The 22925-nt window shown below is 50.7% G+C and overlaps 1 protein-coding gene and 1 long non-coding RNA gene across 2 annotated transcripts; one reads left to right on the top strand and one right to left on the bottom strand.

Annotated features, from left to right (window-relative positions):
• Positions 1-1897: 1897 nt before the first annotated feature.
• LOC139029702 (uncharacterized) lies at positions 1898-8014 on the bottom strand. The gene is made up of 4 exons (XR_011481916.1): positions 7426-8014; positions 7168-7297; positions 5999-6068; positions 1898-3137 (listed from the first exon to the last, which is right to left on the bottom strand). It is a non-coding gene; the product is annotated as an uncharacterized lncRNA (long non-coding RNA).
• Positions 8015-10031: 2017 nt separating this feature from the next.
• POU3F2 (POU class 3 homeobox 2) lies at positions 10032-16882 on the top strand. Its single transcript, XM_070450075.1, has one exon. It carries the CDS (start codon positions 10289-10291, stop codon positions 11597-11599), a length of 1311 nt encoding a protein of 436 aa, XP_070306176.1. The 5' UTR covers positions 10032-10288; the 3' UTR covers positions 11600-16882.
• The last annotated feature ends 6043 nt before the right edge of the window (positions 16883-22925 follow it).

Below are 22925 nucleotides of genomic sequence, written 5' to 3'. Positions count from 1 at the left end.
GACGCTCTATTCGGCGGACCTGCCGCGAGAGTTGTTTCTGTGCCAAGGGAGAGAGATTTCTGTACTTCGCAGGGAGGCGGGACGCACCCTCTTCCGACCGCTTCCACTGTCGCCTCACCTCGGTTACTCGCGTCCTTACGCCCTCTGTTCGGAGCCCCATCCTTGAACAGCCGGGAGGGAAGGAGCGCGCGCGCTGGGTTTCAAACTCGGCCGAACTTTGCTGAAGCCCCGGGTCTTCAGCCGGCTCCGTGCAGACGTCCCTCCCGACTCCCAGTCCTACAGCCCCAGGGCCCAGAGAGACGGTGCTCTCTAACTTTCGGGCTCATTGCAACCCTGAGATCGGACTGCACCCGGAGTTCGGGGTCGCGAAGTAACTGCTGCGGCCGAGCGAGCGCGGGGGGTCGGAGGGCGGGCGGCCGGAGGAAGCCGCCGGGCCTGGAGCCCCGGGAAGTGTCCCGCCCGGCTCGGCCCGGGATGAGCCCCTCTCCGCCGGCCCCTTCCTCACCCCTCCGCTCCCACCTCCCCCCGCCCCACCCGGTCCCGACGGCTCCGCGGGAAGGGGACCCCGCAGGCAGAGCCCCCAGCAGCCGGCATCTGCTGACTGCCCTGACACCTCTTTCCCCTGCCACGTAGACACCATTGAGAACTGCGTAGACTCGCGCTCCCGCACCTGCCCTTTCCCCAGAAGCCTGAAAGTGGCTGAATGGAAACAGTGACACGTGAAAACTCTATTCTGAGTGACTTAGCGTCCGCCGCCTTGAGGTTTTAATCTTGCTCTGCTCGTCCCGCCCGGCGCTCGGGGCAGCTGTCCGCAAGGTCCCGGAGTTCTTTACTGTCCCCGGGGGAAGGTGAGACGGGGAGGATGGGGAGGGCGGAGAAGGAAACGTGAGAGGTCTGGGGCCACTTGGTTTATACAAGAGGATATCCTAATCCCAGGAATTTAGGTCCCCTGCATTGTTTCCAAGCCAACTGCACAGAGCAGCTTTTTCCGGAGCCCTGGGACCCCCAAGTCACGTCTTACGAACCGAGAGAACGGGCGCGCGCGCCCCCACTGACCATCTGTCCTGGAGGTGGGGCCGGTGGCCGTACTGTTCACTCTCCCCCTGCCCCTGCATCAGCAACAGGTATTAAAGTACCGAGACCCACGCAGCATCTGGTCCTCCTCCCCCGCCACCTTGTGGCCGACGCCCGGCCCTGTGTTGCCCCAGACAGGGTAAGACAGGGTCTCAGGGTCACTTGTGGCCAACAAGGGGTGAGATTTCAAAATGTCAGGGCACTGCTGGGGAGACGGCGGACAAGGCTCTAGTCCAGCCTCTTCTCGAAGGAACTGAGTGCCCTTGTCTTGGCCTCTGACTGTTTCCCACCTAAGAAAACCTTTTTTCTTTTGCATATACAACATCGAGGGTCTCTCGCGTCCCTGCAATTCTAGCTTTGATGCTTCTTCTGAAAAGGGTTCGCGGCGGTGCATTTTGGCTGGACTTCCCTTCCTTCCGCTTCCCCGCAGGGATCTTACTGCCTAGTTTTCTCAGCCTGAGACAATGACCAGTGACCCAGGTTTTCTCCAGTTGATACGGGTCCCTCTGGCGTTCCAGGTCTACTTGAGGACCGCCCATCAAGCTCCTCGCTGTCCAACTACCACCGTCTGTACAGGGTGGAGGAGATTCCCTCTCTAAAATACGACCTCTTCCAGCCTGAAGGCTCTTCCCCATGAAGCCAACGGAAAGAAGCAACGGAAAGCAGCGGAGCGGGTGGCTGGACACCCCAAACTTTGACCTCAGAGAAGGAAAACCTTCCACTACTGACTCTCACCACCTTGCATTGTATTCCTGAAACCCGGGGATGAAAATGGAAATTGTTTGATGTATGAGGAGACGTTATCTAATTAGGGCATAAGAAATTTAATCTTTCCAGCATGCAGGTCATATAATTAATGTTAATTTAACGCTCAAATTCTCAGTCATTAATTTTTATTCTCTTAGATGCAGTTTGGCAGGGGCCCCTGATCCATGGCAATGGATTTTGCTGGCTGTGAGAGTACACTTGGGCTTAGGAGTGACTCACCGCAGACCTTCCCATCCCAGTAACAAGATCGCATCATGTATGCATTATTAAGCCACGTAATTGAACGGTCCATAGTTTGCATATCAGACTATTAAAATAATGTGTTTTGCTTTTCTCCGAACACGAATTGTTCAAGCCTCTGCGAATATGTGGCGATTCTGATAATTATCACCAAATTACTGCAAATGTTCTCTTCATTAACATGATTTCTTTCAAGCATTTTTAAAAATGTGAATATTATTATGAATTAAAGAACTTCTTATAAAGTTGTCTCAACTTTTTTTTTTTTCCAAAGAGACTTGTCACTTGGAAGGAAAGGATATAATTTAAGTCGGGAAGGGAGAAAACTTCTCTTGTTATGCTTTCCCAATAGCTTCCTCCAGTCACATAAAAGTTTTCTCTGGATTTTCAGACAGTTTCTAGGCAAGAGGCAGACACAGAGAAGAAAGAGAAGGTAAAAGTCACAAAAGAGTAAGAGAGTTGATTTTTTTTTTTAAGTTTTTACTATCTGATTCCCTCCTGGCATAGATAACTTGTCCCCACAAACAAAATCATAACTTTTTTGCCATGCCCAGAGTAAACGAATATTCTCCCCTTTAAAAAATACCAACTCAAAATTTTCTAAAACTAACAGATAGTAATCAACTAAACAATACTGTTTTCCCCTAGTTGTCCTAAGCTTTGTGGTTGGAGAAATTATAAGCCAGATCGTAAGGAGCCTTTATTGTAACCCTCCCTTCACACACTGTGTTCAAAGTTGAATAGTAAGATATTAAGAAAAACAGAAAAGGAAGAGAGAACACTATTGCAAAATAAGAGTCTCTTTTAAATGTAAGAAATTTGCATCTACACGCCTTTCCAGTAACATTTCCCTTTGGGTGATTTTTAAACTCAGAACAAACTGCTCTTTCTGCCTCTGGTGTCACCGCTCCGTCTCGGTACAGCGTCGCTGTCGCGCGCAGGTCTCTCTCCTCCGACGGCGCTTCCAGCGCGGAGACGCTCCCACCAGTCTAAGCCAGAAGGGGGTTTCACCCATCGAAACGTCTCTCGAGTTTGAGAGTGTTGTAAGAGTTTTCCTAAATAAAATGTGGCAGAGAAAGTGTAGGGGGAGAGAGAGAGAGGCGCATCCGCCCGCTCCAGCAGTAACCTGCTTGGCTGTTCCCTGCTGGGCTGGATACCCCCTCCTCTCGTTCGGTGCCCGGATCCTCCCGGGCCCTCTTCTCGAGCCCGCTGTCAGCTCTCCGGGGAAGGGGTGCCAGGCCCCGGGCGGCACTTTTATTTTGGCTGAGAGGAGGGAACGCTGCTCCCAGGCCCGAGGGAGGCGAACTGAGCCCTTCTGTTTGGATTTCCCTCCTCGCTATAGCAACCAGCAGCCTCCGGACAAAAATGCGCCCTCCCTGGACAATGGCCGGGCCTCCCGCTTCTCGCCCTCGCCTTCCTCCCCCGGATCGCAGCCAGGACCTGCCTAGGAGCTCAGTGGCTCTGTGGCCGGGAACGCCCCCACCCCCAGCCGCGGCGTTCCCTAGCGGTTCCCCCGGGAGGTCAGGCCGGGGCGCCCGGACGCCGCCGCCCGTTCTCCCTACGCGGGCTTACGCCCCACGCAGGCCGAGGCCCGGACACACTGCCTCCCGGCGGAGTACGCGCGATCCCACCGCGGAGTTTTCCGCGAGATGGTGTGGGTGGTTGGATGGCCCTGAGGGGCACAAACTCCAGCGTTTTTCAGTGTCTTTTTTTTTTTTTTAAGGTTAGTATAATATACGAAGCAGACTACTCCTCCACCCCGCACATTCACGTAAATATAAGCATCCTGAACCACGGACCTAGGTTTGATCTCTGACTTTGTTTCACTCTCCCAAGGTTAATTAAGTTCCTGTCCACGAGCTCCTCGCCTATTCATTATTCTCTCCCTCTGACCTAGGGCGTCAATATGATCAGGCCTGTGACTCTGCCTGTCCTGTTTTCCTATTTTTTGCATTTAATGCTGGGACCCAGCTGCCCCAGATTACCATCAAAACTCTCAGCAAAGACCAGAGGGGTGAGATGGTCTCATTGCTCCAAACTACGGCTCCTTTTTTCTGAGTCGTCTTCCAGACAATGCCAGCCTCTGCTTTCCCAAGACCCACATTCTGGAAACCAGCCTTTTAAAAAATAGTCATCTCTAGCTTCACTAAGCCCCAAAGTGCCTAGAATGACAGTTTTGAAACTCAGAGATCTAGAAGAAGGTCCCAGTCCACAGCTATTATCGCTGTGGTCAACTGTACACAAGAAAAACTTCGCTCAATGCACCAGGACACCAATAGGACTTGGTGCATTGCATTCTTACACTTCAGCAGGGATTTGTATTCATACTCTGTCCAACCAGAATAAGAAAAATGAAGTCCGACTTCAACCAAATGCAGCCTTGTTCCCCCCAGTGATGGAAGTCCAGCCCTAAATCTTGGACACGTCACCCATAAAATAGCTGAGGATACTCTTCCCCTGCACCTGTGCACAGGTTTGGGGGGTGCTCCTGGCCCCTCCTTCTGCTTCTCAGACTGTGCCCCAGAAGATAAGAAAGAGAAAGGACTGTGGCAAGAACTTCATCTCAGTACATCTCCATAAGCTTTGAAGCAAAGGAGGTTTCTGTTGAAATTAATTTATTAAAAAGTTGTCATTTTCTCCTGCTTTTTTAGGGCAAGGGATAAGGGTGGGAAACACCTTCAGGTTTCATTGTTAGGAAGTCACTGAATGTTAGTCCTTTGAAAAGGAAATTTCAGAAAGGAAAGTAGGAGCCACCAATCCCCTCATGTTGTGTTCCTGCTATTTCAGTATAAACAAGCTGTATTAATGCCAAATAGAATTTGCCTTGTACACTGATGGAATGTGTTCTTTATGCTTTCTCCCCTGTAAGGCCTCATATTCACCACTCAAAATTTAGCAGACTTCCTTTGATAAATTACTCAAAGTAATCCTTGAAATAGCTAGACTGCCTGGGTGATATGGTTTTAGAAGTCTTCAAGCCGTGCCTGTCTATAAAATATTCACTTGTGGACTACAAAGGGGGGGTCACTTTTAATGATGAGATTCAGAACTTGAAGAAAAGGAGAAACAGATTAATATCCACAAATTCAAATAATTTCATTTTAAAATACTGAACTTAGAACATTACATCTTACTGGTTTACACAGTAGTAAAGACAAAATAGAATCATTTGTATGTGAGACATGGACAAACACATATTTGTCAAGAATATGAAGAATGGGAGTTTCAACTTTCAGAAAACTTTTCCTTCTTCAAAACCGTTTATGATATGGAGACGGATGCACATTTAGAAACTTGTAAAATGTATATATAGACAATAACATATAAATCTATGTGGAATTTTTTTCATTAGGGAGGCATTGTGCTGCATAATTAAAGATATTAATGTCTGTTCTTTTTTAAAGTAAATGTTTATTGTATCTCACAAGAACTGGCAGCTTGGAAATGCATTTTCCTTGCTTCTTACAAATGCATTTCTAAGCCAGTAAGTCTTCAAGCTCTAAGGAGGTTTTCATTAAAGGAGCCAGCTGCCTCTTTGTGTGGATTGGCTGTTTAAAGCTGAAGCTCTGAAGTGGGAACCTCAGTTTTGACATTCTGTAGGCCCTTAGCAAAGAAGTTCCATTTAAATATGGGGAAGCTCTCAAACAGCTCCTGGAGACTAACAGAAGAGCAGAAAGTACAGGAAAAAATGACTGGGATAAGGGAGAAAAGAGAGCGAGAGAGAAGGGACTTGAAATCCTCCTCCAAGGTGGATATATTAAAAAGGAAATCCCAGTAGGCAATTTTACCCAAGTTTAAACCAGCTGCCACCTTGGAAGAAAATTCCCTTTGTTTCCTGATTTCCATTATCATGGAACTATTGTAACATCAATAAGAAGTAAATTAAGATCTATCAAATGAATAAATACCATCTCACCTCTATTTTAATAACTGCATCCTTTCAGCTCAATGTTTAGGAGTGATTATGGTGGTTTTTCTGCCAAGACCTGGTATGGAGAAATACAATAAATGATATTTTACATACGGTGTGTGTTTACTAGATGAAGTTAAAATTGAGTTCATATTAGAGTGTACAGGTTGATATCATTACTGTTACTCATGTGAAGACTTTGGGAGACTTTGGTCAAGGTTCTGGGCACTGCTAAGACCCAGGTCTGGCTCACGCTTTTGAGAAGTGTGACAATGTGGGGATAAATATGTCTTTTTGGTTTAGCTCGGATTCTCTGAGTTATTTTCTCTCCAAGCAGTGCAGTACGAAGTCCGCACCAATTCCTCAGACCAGTCTAGGTCAGGATACCGACTCAGCAGAGCCCTTGCTGGGACCTAGAGGACGGGGATGGGCTGGCGAGGTTGCTCAGGACGCCTGGAGCCTGTTCTCGTGAAGGGGGCCCGGGGGACCCAGCAGTCAGCCAAAGAGGCTGTGAGGCCCGCGTGAACCGCTTCCTCAGCCATTGTCCTAGCCAGTGATCTCGGGGAACTGTACTGGAGTGAGGGAGATATCAAGACACCTTGTCAGTTCAAAGCATTTTAGGTTTGTTTGAAATCCTCTCCACGTCAACGTAAGCAGCCTCTGTATTTGAACAGTGCTTTGAACAGTGAAAGGGAATGAGCTGAATCAAAACCTGGAGGTGTCTCCCCGAGACACTTTCAACGTGCTTTTATGAGGGTGGAGAAAGGCAGGGAGACGCGTGGACTCTGCTCCGGCGATGTCGGTCGCAAAGAAAGGCGCCCACGACGGTGGGAGGAAGGGAAGGGAGGACCACAAAGCCCCTCATCGGGGGTCTACAACCTCTGAGGTTCCTGGAGCCCCAGGAAGGGGCCTCGCCGGGAGGCAGACTGGAAGCCGAGGTACTCGGGACCCGGCGTTCGCGCCAACCGGGCCTCGGGCGGCAGGCGGAGAGGCGGGGGCGGCGCGGGGGAGGTGGTACCCAGAGCCAGTGTGCGCGCCCAGCCCAGCCCGCCCGGTGATTGGCCAGGCTGCGGGGTGGGGGTGGGGTGGGAGGCTGAGGCCGGGGGTAGGGCAGTGCTTTGTGTACTCCCGGGGATTTATTGGGTGCATTAATCGAGTAGAACCACCCGGCTTACCCAGTTGGGAATGTTTCGGCTCCGTTGCCTGCCAGCGAAATGAAGCGAAGGTGGGGGGAGGGGGTGGAGTGGAGACCTGGGACGTCAGCACGGGATGAATCTCCGAGCAGTCATCGTCAGTGAAGTCCCACTGCAGACAGGAAGTTTGGATGTACACACGCAGCCTATTCTTGCTCCCCCACCCCGAAACCCCAGCGCCCAAAGCCTGAAACTGGGGGAAGGGAGGCAGAAGGAGAGGGGGGTGGATTTTAAACTGACTCCGAGTCTGGCCGCCTTGGTTCCCTCGGAGATTGGAAACGCTTTTCTTCCCTCGAGTGTTTCACCCCCACCGGCTGCAAAGGGCCTTGTCCCTAGAGAAATGAGAAATCAAATCCAGAGAAAAGCAGACACCTGCCCCGGAAGGGGGAGGGGGCGAGATGTTCAGCATCCGGACGCGGCCCTTCCCGGCGGCTGGATCCTTCCATCTGTGGGAGCTCCAAGTTCTCCCAGCCGAGCGGTTGGGGAGGAGGACAGCCGGCGGCCGGGGGGTTGCCGGGGGGTTGGGGTGGTGAAAGGCACGGCGGGTTGGGCCAGGACGCGGCTGGCGAGTGGCCCGTGCGCTTCCAAAGCCCCAAGAGAGCCAGGCGCCCAGCGCTGGGGACACCGAGGCGCTGCTCTGAGGGAGGCGGTCCTGCCCTCCGCCCAGCCCCTTCACTCTCGGTCGAGCCGCCGCGGACGCCAGCGGCCGAGTCTGCGCGCTTCCAGGCTTGGACTTTTTCATTTTTTCCTAGCGGGGCAAAGTTACGGGATTCCTAGCAGCCCCCAGGCGCGCCGCCAGAGTGGCTCCGCGCTTGCGCGAGAGCCCAGCGCCAGAAGGTGTGTGTCCTCGCCTCGCCGCGCGGGTGCGCGCGTGGGGGGATGCAGGTCCGTTCGGTTGGCGGCCTGTGGGCTCGCCCCTCCCCTAACCATTTCTCTCTCTCTCCCCCACACACGCTCATAAACACAGGGCACGTGGAAATTCTCCGCCAAAGCGCCTTGCCCGGGCGAGTGCTCAACGCGGTGATTTATAAACAGCTCAGCCACTCCCCAAAGACCTCCGCTCCTCGTTAGTCATGATGAATTCTCTGGCCCGTTCCACTTTGCTGTCTAGATTAAGATGCTCGGAGGCCCCAAAGTGCTCCCCTTGAGCGTAGATTTGGCTTCCCTCACAAACCCACGATCGCCGGCAACGCCAGCGCTAAGGGCGACGACGGAGGGGCGGAGGGTGAGAGGTGGGGACGCAATTCACTTTCCCTTTGGTTGGGTTTTTCCCCCACTCCAGGGCAGCAACTTCTGATTCGCTTTGCAGTATTCGCGCGGTACCCTCGATCGTGCGCGGTGGTTCCGCTGCTCCGGCACGGGCCTGCGCCGGATCCTCCTATCTTCGCTAGCAGGCTCCGAAAGCGGCGGCAGGCACCTGCTCCGTGTGGCTGCGGCGCTGACGGCGCGACGCGCTCGAGCTGGGTAGAACCGTCCTGGTGGTGCAGGGTCCCGCAGCCTCGCTCCGGAGTGCTCTGCTGAGGGCTAAGCAGACAGCTTCGCCAGTGAGCGCCTGGCAGCTGAGTTAGACCACCCCACCCGCTGGCGTCCGCCGAAGTTTAGGATTCGGAAGATTCCCTTAGTACAGCCCATTTTCCTTCACCCGCTCTTCCTCTCTTTCGAAGCAGCTAACGGAAAAAGTTGCATCCAAAAGCTCCAGGAACACGGAGAAGCGCTCACGCAGTCGAAACCGCCCTTGGTGCCTCCCTGCCCCTTACAGAGGCCAAACACCCCCTTGACAGCGCTCCCATCACAAAATGAAGGTCCATCCGAGTAGGATCCTAGTTTTCCCTAAACCCAAACCTGTGCGCGCCCCCAGTGTTTGAATGTGTCAGAGACTTTTAGAGTTTTGTTTTGTTTTCAGTCCAGACCCTGCGCTGTTCAGAACAGGCAACACCTCTGCTCCTGAACAAGTAGTCTCTTACAAGCCGAGGCGCCTGTGGAGCCTGCCTTTAATGGGGTCCTCACCCCGAGGTGCTGGAAGACCATCGGGTCTGGAACCTAAGAGAAAGAGATCTGGCGCTAGCGGGGTGGGTGGAGGCGAATAAAAGCACCTTTGGGGAGGCGAAAGTGTCACACCCTGGAGCAAGAAGCACAAGGGCACTGAAATTCTAACAGTTAGGGAAAGGAGACTTCAACGTGTGTGTAGGGGGTGGTGTGTAGCCTGACTTCTGGCTCTAGGTATGAGACGTTGGCGTGTGTGTGTGTGTGTGTGTGTGTGTGTGTGTGTGTCCCAAGGTGAATAAAAGTCGGACTCCCCCTGGCTTGTTGGGACTCAGCCTTTCTCTTCCTCTTTCTTCACTCCTTCTCCCGCCCTATTGGGAGGAGAAGGTGGCCCGACACCCCGCCCCCCCACCGCCACCCAAGTCTTGCAAGTGGCTGTGGTCGATAGAGGGCCGGGGCGCCCCCGCCCCCCGCCACTTCTCTGCCCGGACCGCTAGGCGCGTCTGCTTGGGAGACAGATGGGGGGCGGGCCCATCCAAGAGGGTCGGAGGAGGCCGGGGGTGGGGGAGAAGGGGAGGTGAGAACTCTGAGAAACTGAATGGGGCGGGGGGGTGGGGTGGGGGGAATCAGAGAACAGCTAAAAGGACTCCGCGCCCGGGGGGGTGGGGAGGAGGAGGGGGCATCTCTGCGCCAATCAGTGGCGCCGGCCTGGGAGGTTGCTAGCGGTATCCACGTAAATCAAAGGGCGCGGAGCCAATGGGAGGGGGTGGAGGGGGCGGGGCCCAGGCGCGTGCCGCTGCGAGCCGGCGCTGCCAAGAGAGCGGGAGAGAGCAGGAGAGAGCCGGGAGAGGGGGGAGCGCTGAGCTAGTCGGAGAGTGAGCGAGAGCAAGGAGGGAGAGGAGGAGAAAGAGAGCGAGGGCGGGCGGGAGGCGGCGGCGGCGGCAGTAATAGCAGGAGCAGCCACAGAAGGCGTCGGAGCGGGCGTCGGAGCTGCCTGCTGGCGGGGAGAGAGAGAGAGGAGAGAGACGGAAAGCGAGCGAGGAGAGGAGCCCGAGGCGAAAAAGTAACTGTCAAATGCGCGGCTCCTTTAACCGGAGCGCTCAGTCCGGCTCCGAGAGTCATGGCGACCGCAGCGTCTAACCACTACAGCCTGCTCACCTCCAGCGCCTCCATCGTGCACACCGAGCCGCCGGGCGGCATGCAGCAGGGCGCGGGGGGCTACCGCGAGGCGCAGAGCCTGGTGCAGGGCGACTACGGCGCGCTGCAGAGCAACGGGCACCCGCTCAGCCACGCTCACCAGTGGATCACCGCGCTGTCCCACGGCGGCGGCGGCGGGGGCGGCGGCGGCGGCGGCGGGGGCGGGGGAGGCGGCGGGGGCGGCGGCGACGGCTCCCCCTGGTCCACCAGCCCCCTGGGCCAGCCGGACATCAAGCCCTCGGTGGTGGTACAGCAGGGCGGCCGAGGCGACGAGCTGCACGGGCCGGGCGCCCTGCAGCAGCAGCAGCAGCAGCAACAGCAGCAGCAGCAGCAACAGCAGCAGCAGCAGCGGCCACCGCATCTGGTGCACCACGCCGCCAACCACCACCCGGGGCCCGGGGCATGGCGGAGCGCAGCGGCTGCGGCGCACCTCCCGCCCTCCATGGGGGCGTCCAACGGCGGTTTGCTCTACTCGCAGCCCAGCTTCACCGTGAACGGCATGCTGGGCGCCGGCGGGCAGCCGGCGGGGCTGCACCACCACGGCCTGCGGGACGCGCACGACGAACCACACCACGCGGACCACCATCCGCACCCGCACTCGCACGCGCACCAGCAGCCACCGCCCCCGCCGCCCCCGCAGGGCCCGCCCGGCCACCCGGGCGCGCACCACGACCCGCACTCGGATGAGGACACGCCGACCTCGGATGACCTGGAGCAGTTCGCCAAGCAGTTCAAGCAGCGGCGGATCAAACTGGGATTTACTCAAGCGGACGTGGGGCTGGCGCTGGGCACCCTCTACGGCAACGTGTTCTCGCAGACCACCATCTGCAGGTTTGAGGCCCTGCAGCTGAGCTTCAAGAACATGTGCAAGCTGAAGCCTTTGTTGAACAAGTGGTTGGAGGAGGCGGACTCGTCCTCGGGCAGCCCCACGAGCATAGACAAGATCGCAGCGCAGGGGCGCAAGAGGAAAAAGCGGACCTCCATCGAGGTGAGCGTCAAGGGGGCTCTGGAGAGCCATTTCCTCAAATGCCCCAAGCCCTCGGCCCAGGAGATCACCTCCCTCGCGGACAGCTTACAGCTGGAGAAGGAGGTGGTCAGAGTTTGGTTTTGTAACAGGAGACAGAAAGAGAAAAGGATGACCCCTCCCGGAGGGACTCTGCCGGGCGCCGAGGATGTGTACGGGGGGAGTAGGGACACGCCACCACACCACGGGGTGCAGACACCCGTCCAGTGAACTCGAGCGGGAGGGGGAGGGCAGAGCGCGGGGCTCCCCTCCCCTCTGGTCCGCGGCCCTTTCCCGACCCCCTTGTTCCCTCTCTAACTTCTGATTGTTATTTTCTTTTTAATTATTATTTCCCCGTCCCTTAAAAGAAAAAAATAATAATAAGGAAAACAACTAAGGCACTGGACTATCCTTTAAACGGTAGCAGGTGTAATGATATGTTTTGACCTTTACAGGCTAGTACCCAGGCAATGGAGTGGAGTGTCTCCTAGAGAGAGTGAGCAGTGTGTGTGTGTGTGTGTGTGTGTGTGTGTGAGAGAGAGAGAGAGAGAGAGAGAGAGAGAGAGAGAGAGAGAGAGAGAGATGGCGAGCACTGAGTTAAATACCTGGCAAAACTAAATAAATTACCAAAAAGAAAAAAAAATCCACCAAGCCGTAGTAAATACAAAACACAGCTCCTGATGCTCGGTGTTGGCACATGCTGCTGTGTTTATTCAATGTGGATCCCCATCAGGAAAGAGGGAAAAATACACACGTTCTTTGATGTAGGCAAAACTTAACCACATAAATTTGCACTGCAAGGAAATTGAAGTTTACATGAACAAATTCACGAGCATGTTTTTTCCTTCTCCCACCGTTAATTTTGAAATTGCCGGGTTGGGTTTGGTTTGATTCTTGGGAGAGAGTTGAAGCCAGCTTTTGGCCACTCTCCATTTCTAATGCTCTTGTGTTGCCCCTCCTTATTCTTACTGTTTGTGAACTTTGGTTACCTTCAGAGCCCATCTCCTTACATTAGGATAACGTTTATTTGCTCCTTTTACCAAAGCAAACCCGATCAACTTCATACAAAATAAACAATTCTCTGCTTTCAGGAAATAGGCATGGTCTACCCGCTTTATCCAAGGCAAGAATCCTGCTTGGAATACAAAAATGAAAGTGAAGCATTGGTTTTGGTGACCAGCCACAAAGTAAACTTCATTTTCAGGCAGTGTTTCTGGGGGAGGTTGTGGAGGGGAGAAAAAGTGAAATCGATAGTGAGTGACTGATTGCTTCATTTTATCAGGCGGGGCCCATTGTGAAAGAGCTCAGAGGAAATGCCGAGGTTAAATATATTTTCAGAGTTGTCCAACAGAAGGAAAGTGGCACCTTGAAAGGAACAAGGGAAATATATATCTTCAGACACCACCGCTCAGTTCTTTGCCTTCAGTTTTAATAACTTAATTATGAGGAATTATTTGTGCTGACAGCAGCAGTTAAACTTTGTTCCTCTAATAGCTTTTTTTTTTTAACATAAAATAATCTGGGAACTTAATGGTGTATGCATAGACTATGATTCTTAGCACACAAAATACCCACATGCCTACAGAGAATATCTCCACTCTAGGCTGACTTTTGTCTTCACTAGCTCATTTGTTTATCAAATCATATATAAGGTCCCACACCCTATTCATATGTAATTTATTACAGAAAATACCAGTTTGACTTGGACAGCTTTCCCCCCTCTTTTACTAAAGAAGCCAAATGAAGTATAGGGAAACAATGTTATTTTCAGTCCTTCCTACTCTCCCTTTGTTAACAGTTTTAAGTGCAGGGTTTTTTTTTTTTTACCTTATCTTGATGGAAAACGGTTGACTCCCTTAACAAAAGACTCTACAGAGAAGTGTAAGTGGAAAAAAAAAACACAACTTGTAACTTTACTGAAAATAAATACCATTAAACTGTGATCAGTTAAAATATTAGATAATAATCAGCACAAAAGGGCGCTAAAAGGGAAAATACTTTGTATTCATCTTAAAAGTTTGGGGCTTTTTTTTTCTGGTTAGGTCTTAGACAAATTTTTATTTAAAAAAATTAAATTCTCACTACCAGAAAATGATGGTTCAGCATCAAATTAGCATTGCAATCAGTAGTTAAGGTTTTAGGAACTATGCTTTATATTGTCTTTTCAAACACCTGTGATTGTTTCATTTTCAGTGTTTTTGCAAGATAAATGATGGCTTATAAATGGGCGTATTTATTTGCCTGTATTTCATTTCCCCCAGTGAATGTCTCAAGGAGATGGGCATGGGGCTCCTTGGGGGTGCATCATGCTGCCTGTTCCTGAGGTGTGGGAACTGGCCTTTAGAGAAGCAATCCAGAGCAGGACCGAGAGCCAATGGTGAAGGGAGGAAATGAATTTTCAAATTCTTATTACCAAGTGGGTAAGGTCAGAAGCTGGAGTTCAGGGGATGTGTCTGAAGCCTCTTAACTCTCATAGGTTTACTAAGATGAAAGTTACCACTGAACCTTACCGCTATGTATATATGTTTAATATCTGTCTTTTGAAATGCAGAAATAGTTTAAATGTTTCTTTGTCTATTTTCTTTTTTTTAAATGCTACCCAGGGAAATATTTTCATATCATTTTTAAGTGGCCTGCCTCAATGTATATTTATTTCTTTTAAAGCAAAAAGGTTCTGGAAACTGTTTTTCTGTAGCTTTAAATGAGTAGGTAAGCAAAATCTATATGGGATGTAATTTTTTTTTGTTCAGTCTCTTTAAAAATACTTTGTTTTGGTACATTTGGTTGTGCTTGTGGGGAAAATAAAAACGCAGAGATCCTTATATATTTATGTTAAAGTAATATTTTATTATCTACATAAAACAGAAATGCACAATACCTTCGTAGTTTGTTCTAATTATTGAAATATCTTTATTTTATCTTAAAAATAGTGCCAAGTTTTAAGGGGGGAAAACCCTAGACCTTATACTAAGTTGAGTTGTGTGTAAACACTTCCCTTCCTTTATACTTCATAAAGTTTTGGAATAAATTTTATGCATATACTGCCAGATTTCATGTTTATAACTTTCAGGAGCTTTTTTTTTTTTTTTTAAGAGCAGTTATTCTTCTGGTTCACTTTTCTTTGCAAAAACTATTGGTCCCAAACCTTGCAGTTACTATGCCTATAGCATTTCATTGAAATGGTCACTGGGTTTGAGCTTCAATTTGTTTCCATTTCATGGTCTGACAAAGAGATATTTGTCCCCTGATATATCTGCAGTGTCCCTGCATCTTCTTTCTAGGTTAGCTTTACCCTTATCTGATTGTGCTTTTTTGGAGAGCATCCATGGAACTAGGTGAACTTTGATCTTTACCCACATGTCCTCACATAATTTGGGACCTACAGAAAAACAAGGCTTAGTTAAGAGAGTTATTCTTTTTCATGATTAACAAATATCTTTCAACAAAGAATGCTTCTGGCAATATGCACTATGTGTGTTTGCCAGGTGATTAGAGGTAGGTGCTATATGTTTTTCCTTTCAGGCTTACAGAGAAAGATGGGATTTGCAATGGTTTATATAGTAGTGTCTATTTCTCATCAAGCAAGCAAACAGGATCTGAAACAGGAAATAAAAGAAAAGAACGTATGGAAGAGACTCAAGATTGGGATGTGAATAACATTGTTTCAGATAGTCTTAGAGGGAACATCACACTTAACCAAAATCAGTTTTAAGGTTAGTGAGAAATACAAGCAGTGTTGCATTAGTTTACAAGTTTGCTGATGTATTTAAAACCCTCCTTGGAACAGTGGTTTAAGTATATATGCCCATTTGAAAGGTAGTTTCTAGGCTTATTACATCTGATCATCTTTTCTAACTCCTAGTCAATAATACCCAGGTCCCAAACAGATTCAGCCAAATGATCTTATCAATAATCTGAAAGAGAAGTGACAGAAAGAAGAAGTATTTTGTGACCGCAGTCATGCTGATGGGTAAAATGTTTAAACTGGCTATAGATTTGAGTTCTGGGTCAATATTCCCCCTCCATGGTAGGCAGAAAACAAGCAGCATGTGCCCTCTGCAGGGCATTTGAGTGGGCCTTGAGAAGGTGTTTTTTGTTCTTAGCCACGGGGACTACTGACTGGAAACCGTCACGTGTTAAACGGACACGCCATGGTTTTGACCCATGCCTGCCATTCTGACTCTAGAACTACTCTGGCAGTTTTTGATGCCCTTTGGGGGAGTGTATGGCATGCTAAGATGAAAAACTCCATCATTGCCACTGAGAGAAATCTGTGGGGCAGTCATCCCTAAAATGCTGACTAGCCATGACCAACCCTTTCGTTTTCCTAAAGACAGTAACGCAGAATACAGCCATCCTGAAAGAGTTCCTATGTTTCCTTTTAAAATGTATGGTGTAAGATGGGGAAGAAACAATCCTGTGGGAGAGTTATGCATGGTCAGCTGGAGGGAATGGCCATAAATAATATTATGCTTGGCACTTCTAAACATTCTCGGTTCCCACGAAGTTACCTCCTTTATATTTCAGATGCAACAACAAAAGCAATATTCTCCTTCCCCTCCAGCTCCTACCTGGGGAGCCACAGTAGTTGGCAAAATTTTCTGGTGAAATGGCTTTAATAAAAGCACTCATCTTTCTATCATCTTATTTCTCCAAAAGCAACTAATAAAGAGATGCAACAGCAACAATGGGGGGGTGGCATGTGATCACACTGGTACCTGCCCTTGTGTGTCTATATGCTGCATTCATTTTGCCTTTCATTTGCCTTATTGTGGAAGCAGCGACTTGGATAGTGCTGGATTGCAGGGTGAGAGAAATGATCTTTTTATCACTGGTCTCTGTGATTTGTCTTTGTTGATTTTTCAATCAGTTTATAGAACTCAGTTCTAGATTCTATTAAATGCCTAGACAAGGTAAAGAATAAGGGAAAAAACAGAGCTTATACAGAAAAAGGAAGAAGGATGGTGAAGGGAAGGTGAAAGGTGTAAGTGTTTTGCGGGGGGAGGGGGTCTGCTTATATTTCTCAGTGAGGCAAAAGGGACAGTGTTTCTTTAAAATGAAAGAAAAAGATGCATCTTGAAGTACTATGGACAAATCTTGACAACATGACTAAATGGGACCTACAGCTAAATTTTAAACAAATGTTTTCCCTGTTCAGGGAAGTTTACTTTTTCAATGATGCACAGTCTCTTAACAGGGGGCAGATGGTGGTAGGAGAGAACCAGGGCTCCTGGTACCTATCGCCACTTGATTCAGGATGGGAAATAATGCACAAGTTGCAGGGCCTGCCACTTAACTAGCAAATTATGGAATAAACTTGCTCACCTTTGTAGAACTTAAGCCAGACTTACTTCAATGCCCCTTATATAGATGTGAGTACAGAGGGCCAGAAAATGGCTTTTTAGTTTTCTTTAAGGCTTTGCTGGGTTATGGAGATAAATAAAGATCAAAATATTTTCACATTGTTCTTGTGTTTGGTGGGAAACTAGGAAATATGTCCCCCCCCCCTTTTTTTTAAAAGAAAAAAAGTTAATTAACTTTATCATGTAGTATTTTCCCTTTACCATAATAACAACTCTGCTTGGCTTAGCTATTAGAGGTTTTAGACACAATATCACGTCGCATCAAAACAACCCTGGCCTCTCTCATTGTTCCCAGAATTCTGGTTGTTGATAACATGAAGATGTATTACTTTTTTTAATGTCTTAAATGTTATTTAATACATCAGTAAAAGTGCATCTATATCTTAAACTTCATTTCTTCCACGTCTTTTCTGAGTTTTTATAGCTCTTTGTCTGGGATTGGGGTGGGGGGGACTTCCTCATGCGCCTCGCCGATGAAGAGCTTGGGCTCTGGGGTGGTGTGTGGCTGGCAGCAAACAGCTCTCCGCTCTCAGAATGGGGAGCTGTCATCTAGAGAAAAGAAGAAAATAAATGCCCCACAAAGACTCACTTGTCACTGATTTCAGAAAGACAGGGGAGCACTTGGACCCCATCTGAGCAATATGGAGGGGATTTTGATTGTTATAAATTGTGTACGATTAACTCTCTGTGTGCAGAACGGCGGCGATAGGAGACCTCGCGGTGGAGTAAATTTGAATCTGCATCCATTTTGATTTGGAGCATGTATTTTTCCTCCCACCAGTGTTTCCTCTGGGTTTGTTGTTTAAAAAAAAAAAGAAAGAAAAAAGCCGCGCACAACTAAATATGGCCAAAGTTTGGCAGCCGAGTGGGAAAAAGAAAAAGTTTCTTGCGGGCTTGTCAAATCAGCCATTGTGAATTACTGGGCTCTGCTCTTTGGGCAAATCCTTGTGGAAAGTGTTGGGAGTCCTCCGTCCTGCTCTTAAGAAATCTCATCCCGTCCGAGGAATTTTGTGTTCCACAGCACTGGATTCTGGAGAGGATGATTTGACACTAACAACTTTATGTTTGTTTGTTTGCTCTCCTAACAATATTCCTTCCAAGTTCTTGCAGCGACTGAGCCAGGCGGACTAGTGTCCTGCGCGCGGGTCTCGGCTTGGCGCCCGGGAGACACCGCGGCCCGGCTGCGCGCCCCCTACCTCGGAGAGCCCAGGTCGGAAAGGTAGTCCCGGGTTACTCCCCTCATCCCCCGCCGGCTGGGCGCTTGTGGGGCCGAAGGGAGAGGAGCCCCGCTTTCTCCCGATCCCAGCCCCGGCCTTCGCTGCGGGATGCAGAACTACCTCCAAGTGTTCTCGCCAGAGATGGAGACTCTCTGAGGCTCCCGAGCCTCGGACGCCCCAACCCTTTAGGGGGAGGTTGAACAGCCCAGACCTTCTGGGCCGTTCCAGCGCACCCCTTGTCCAGGCAGATCCTGGGAGGCGAAGGGAGGGTAGACGATGGGTAGATCTGGTGATCTGGCGAGAGGAGATCTGATGGCCAGGAGATGGAGGGCAGATGCCCAGGGTGCGACCGCCGCCCCCGGGGAAGTTGTTTCTAGTCGCGCTGAGTTGGTCTCTCTGGGGGCGCGCGTGGCCCGGGCAGAGATACCATGGGGGCAGAGGTGACTAAGGGTCGAGGGGCCAGGAGACAGGGAATCTCCTAGCTTTCTGCCTGCGCAGCTTTTCCGTTTGTGTCTGCCAAGCTGGGCCCAGGACACGGTTTTCTGCTTGATAGAGGCAGTCGTGGAAGAAGGAGCCCCAGGAGAAGAGGGCAGAGGCAACTGCAGGAAAACTGGGGAGGGAAAAAGGACAAGCTGCCTGTGAAGCAGATAACTGGGCCTTTTCCTGTTTGTCGCTTTGGGGGGAGAAGGGGTGGGGTAACGCGGAGGGCCAAGGAAAGGAGCTGGGGAGCTGATAAGCGAACTTCTGAAGTTTGTTCAGCCCACAGCCGTCAAACTTGTGGCTGCCACTGACCTCAGCTCCCAAGCGCTGGAACTGGGAGAAAAGCGAATCTCTAAACCCCCGGACATTGATCTGTCCCTGCTGGGCCTATCGTCACTCTTAGATCTACACAGGAGGAAACTCGGTTCCCCAGAGGAGGGAACCTGGGAGCCCCTTTGGACACCCCATTATCCCAAGTTAGAGCTGAGGGCAGCGAGCGGGGAGGGGCCGCGCCGCGCCACCCGAGGCCCGAGATTCTCCTCTGGGGTCTGGGTACCCAAAGCCCAGGCGGATGGTCCTTTGGTTCCCCAAGGCTCCTGGGAAGGGTCGCTTGGTGGGAGGAAATAACTCAATTCTTAAAACCCTTGTCAACGGGCGCAGGGAGTTCTAGCAAGGCCTTTCGCCTCCGCAGGAGGGGAAGCCCAGCGGGACCCTGGGGCTCTTGGGGCCTGAGGTGCGCGACTGGGCCCCGGGGCGGGAAGCCGGCCTAGGAGGGGTGGGAAGGCGGCCAGGACCGAGGCAGGGGCTCCGGCGGGCGCAGGTCCGTGCTGGCGCCTGGCCCGGCCTCCGCCCCGCGCGCGGGGCCTGCTGCTCGCTCCCGCCGCGCCCGCCCGCGGCCACTCACCGGGCCCCGGGGCCGGTCCGGGCGGGGACGCACGCAAACAAGGATGCTTCTATTTACTCGCCTCTGCCTGTGGATTTCTAAGACATTCAGCAGGCACAATCATTAAACTAATTTGTATTTGATTGTTTGGGCGGACGGAGGGTAGTTTTATTGCGCTAAGCATTCAAGCAGGCACGCATCGCTGATTACCAGTATACATTAAATAAAGTTGTTTGTACACATTGTCTTACCACATATAGGCAGAGGCTTATTATTCTAATTACTCTAATTAGTGCATTGAAATGTTTTCTACTTGATTTGAGGAGACAGTGATTAGTTCTATTACTTCTTTTAACTCGTATTTTATGGAAAACTGTTGGTGCATGTTCAAATTACTTTATTTGCCCCTGGAATATAACGCTGACCCAAACGCAGTGAACTGCATGGCCCTTGCGGGGCCCCAACTTTGATGTGGGCCTCGGCTTGGAAGAGGCGTCTGTTAGGTATTATTTCCCTCCCACCCGCGCGGCCGCATCTCTGTAGAGCTGGGCCCGCCGCCCCCACCCCATCCCGAGTCCCAGATGCGCGCCCCGCACTGACCAAGTCCGAGCAGACGCGGGGCCGAAACCTGCTCGGACGCCGCTTCGCTGGCCGGCTGCCTCGTTAGTTCCCCAGGTGCGATTACTTTTAAGAGACGTCCTGAAGCATATTTCCCGTGAATCTGTTTCTTGAGCTTTAATGTTACTATTAATTGATAAGATCAGCTCATCAAACATACTATTTCGATAGGGAATTGTAATTAAAACCTTAATCCTGTTTGAGACTTTTTTTTCCCCTTTAAATTCCTTTTCTTATGGAAGGGGTGCAAAGTTCACTATAAAAAGTATTATAACAGGGAGATTAATTCGTTATCTAAATAACAATCTTTGCTATTGATCCAACGCACTTTCCGCCACCTTTTGTTGGTCCGGGAGGCCCTTAAAAAGAAGAATATGACAAAGCAGAAGATTCGGAGCGAGCCCCACAGACTCCGATCCACTTGGCCAAGCGAGGGGGGGTCCGCGGCCCTCCCGGCTTAACGACAATCCGAGGACGCTCCCGAGGTGGGTCTTGGGTGGCTCCCGTGATGCCACTGGGAAGAGCCCAGCCGGAGCCCCAGGCCTGAGAGCGGGGCCTCCTGCGTGCTCCTCTCTCCTGGCAGCAGGAGATCTGCTCAGTTTCTAGGTAAATACTCCACCGGTTCTGCTTTTACTGTTAATATTTAAACTCGGATTATCCCATCTCCAAATGCGCGTTCCTAACCTTTGCCGGTGGCGGGGATGTAATAAACCCAGGCGGGGCCGGGGCGTTCAGTCAACCCGGGTTGCCGCGGCCGCCTCCCGCCTCCTGCCCTCACCCCGCCCCCGCCGGCCCCCGCCCTGCGCCCCCAGCCGCCTGCCGCGGAGGCCGCGCGGGAATGAAATCGGCGCCTCCCGACAGCTGACGGCTGAGCATCCCGGGCGCTCGCGGGCCGGGGTGGCCGCCCTTTATCACCGCCGAGGAGTCCTCGGGGGCCGCAGATGGAGTTGGGCAACCCCGCGGCGTCCCGGAGGAGAAAGGGCCCTGCTTCCTAGAGGCGGCGGCCCCCAAATGGAGGAGGGGAGGTTGGGCGGGGTAGCTGGTGTGACAGTGGAGAGAGGAGCCTCTCCAAATCTATAGCCCCTCCTCGCTCGTCCCCTTTCAAAGTGGTCGTGGCCTCTGTTTGAGAAGAAACCCCAGAATTCCTGAAGCGAAGGGGTGCGTCTGTGCGCCTTGGTCAGCTCAGTGGTCCGAGATCTTTTCTAAGAGCTTCCCCCCACTCACACCCTCCTTCCTTCCTTCCTTCTAACAAAGTCTTTTTTCCTCCACGCACAGACTTGTTATGTAACAAAGTCTCCCAGGCGAGTTTAACTGGAGAATAAAGGACACCCCAGCCCCACCCCTCCTTTCCCTGCCTCCTTCCTCCCCCCTCTCTTCCCCCGGGTGCATCTGTTCTCCGGGACGTCTGTCCTCGCACCCAAGACGACCGCAGGCCTTAGCCGAGTAGAACTTTGGCGCCCCACAGTGGCACCGGCTCAGAACTACTTTGAATTTTACAGCCTCCTAAATCTATTCAAATGTTTTGTTGAAGATCCAATTCTCCTTCCCTATTCCCCTCTGTTGCCTCCTCTGTCTACATTCCTTCCCTGAGCTCCTTCTAACGAGACACTTGTGAAGGTGACTTTATGCATCTGACTTATTCAAAGGTTTCTAAACATCCAGTTCTAGAAAGTAAGTATTGACAGTTTGTATACCACTTAGTTCCTAAGTAGGGGTTTGAAAAACTATCTGCAAAGACCATACATTCAACACCAGAAAAATTCCCAAAGAAAGATAAAAGACCGGGTCCCCCAGTCCTTGGTTCCTGCATGTTTAGACTGGGGTGGGCAAGTCTTCAGTCTCTCACAGAAGCCCCAGCTTTTCAGGGCCATCAAGACCAGAAAGCCAGGCTAGATGAAATGGTTAAGAGCAGGAGAAAGGGAGCCCAGTGAATGCTATTTCAACTCAGGTTTCACTTGTGATTTCTTCCTGTCTAGTAAGTTTGTTCAGTTTTAGGGTTCAAAAGAGAGTTTATATATTTAATTAATTGAATAGAGACCCATCCACAAAAGAACTTTCCAGAATACGGAAAGCATCTCCTTCCTCCCTGCAACACCTAATCAGAGATACCAGCTCAGCATTTGGAGCTGAACTTTGCTTCCTTCAGAGTCCACAGTATTAGTTCCTCTCTCACTGTGTAGGCCATGTTCATCATGGATGGTGATTTTCCCCTCTGCCTTCTCCCAAGTAACATGACAAGAGGCAGAAGACAAAATCAAGGCCTGGTGGCCCTGATGGAGCTGGAACAGGGCCTGCAGTCAGAACACCTGCATTTGTGCACCAGCTGTGCACTTCTGTGTGAGCAGCCTCGGGGGAGTCAGTGGACTCCTGAATCTCAGTTTCTTCCTTTGCAGAATGTGGTTAATACCACTTCTTTCTTTCCTAACAGGATTTAAGTAAGGCTCAAATGAAAGAATGTCCACGAATATGTATAAAAGTGCAAACCTAATGGAAAGGGCTACTGTTGCCAATGGAACCTCTGCTGTGACCATCCAACAAGGTTTTTAACTTAAAAATAACAAGGCAGCCTTATGTCTACCAGTGTGGGGAAAGAGAAATTCATGGCCATCTCAATTGCATTATCCAGAAAAGGCATCACCAATTATGGTTAGCTTTAAAACTGGGCTGCCGCTGCACTCGATTTTTTGTATTTAGGATATTCAGGCTCTTCATATTCAGTCACTCAATTGTGTCTGGCTCTCTGTAGCCCCATGGACTGTAGTCTGCCAGTCTCTTCTGTCCATGGAATTTTACAGGCAAGAATACTGGACTGGATGGCCACTTCCTACTCCAGGGGATCTTCCCCACCCAGAGATGGAACCATGTCTCCTGCATTGGCAGGATTCTTGATCACCAAGCCACAGACCCTCACTGGTAGCTAAAACCCTCAGGAGGACCTCTGGCAACACATATTAGTAACCACAACGATTTTAGCCCCACCATGGTGGCAGGCCTAG

Source organism: Odocoileus virginianus, chromosome 19, assembly GCF_023699985.2.
Source record: "Odocoileus virginianus isolate 20LAN1187 ecotype Illinois chromosome 19, Ovbor_1.2, whole genome shotgun sequence".
NCBI classification, from domain to species: Eukaryota; Metazoa; Chordata; class Mammalia; order Artiodactyla; family Cervidae; genus Odocoileus; species Odocoileus virginianus.
This window is presented reverse-complemented; position numbering and strand designations above follow the sequence as displayed.

Coding starts and splice junctions, on each gene's coding strand:
- POU3F2 (XM_070450075.1), top strand. CDS start 10,289: ATGGCGACCGCAGCGTCTAACCACTACAGCCTGCTCACCTCCAGCGCC.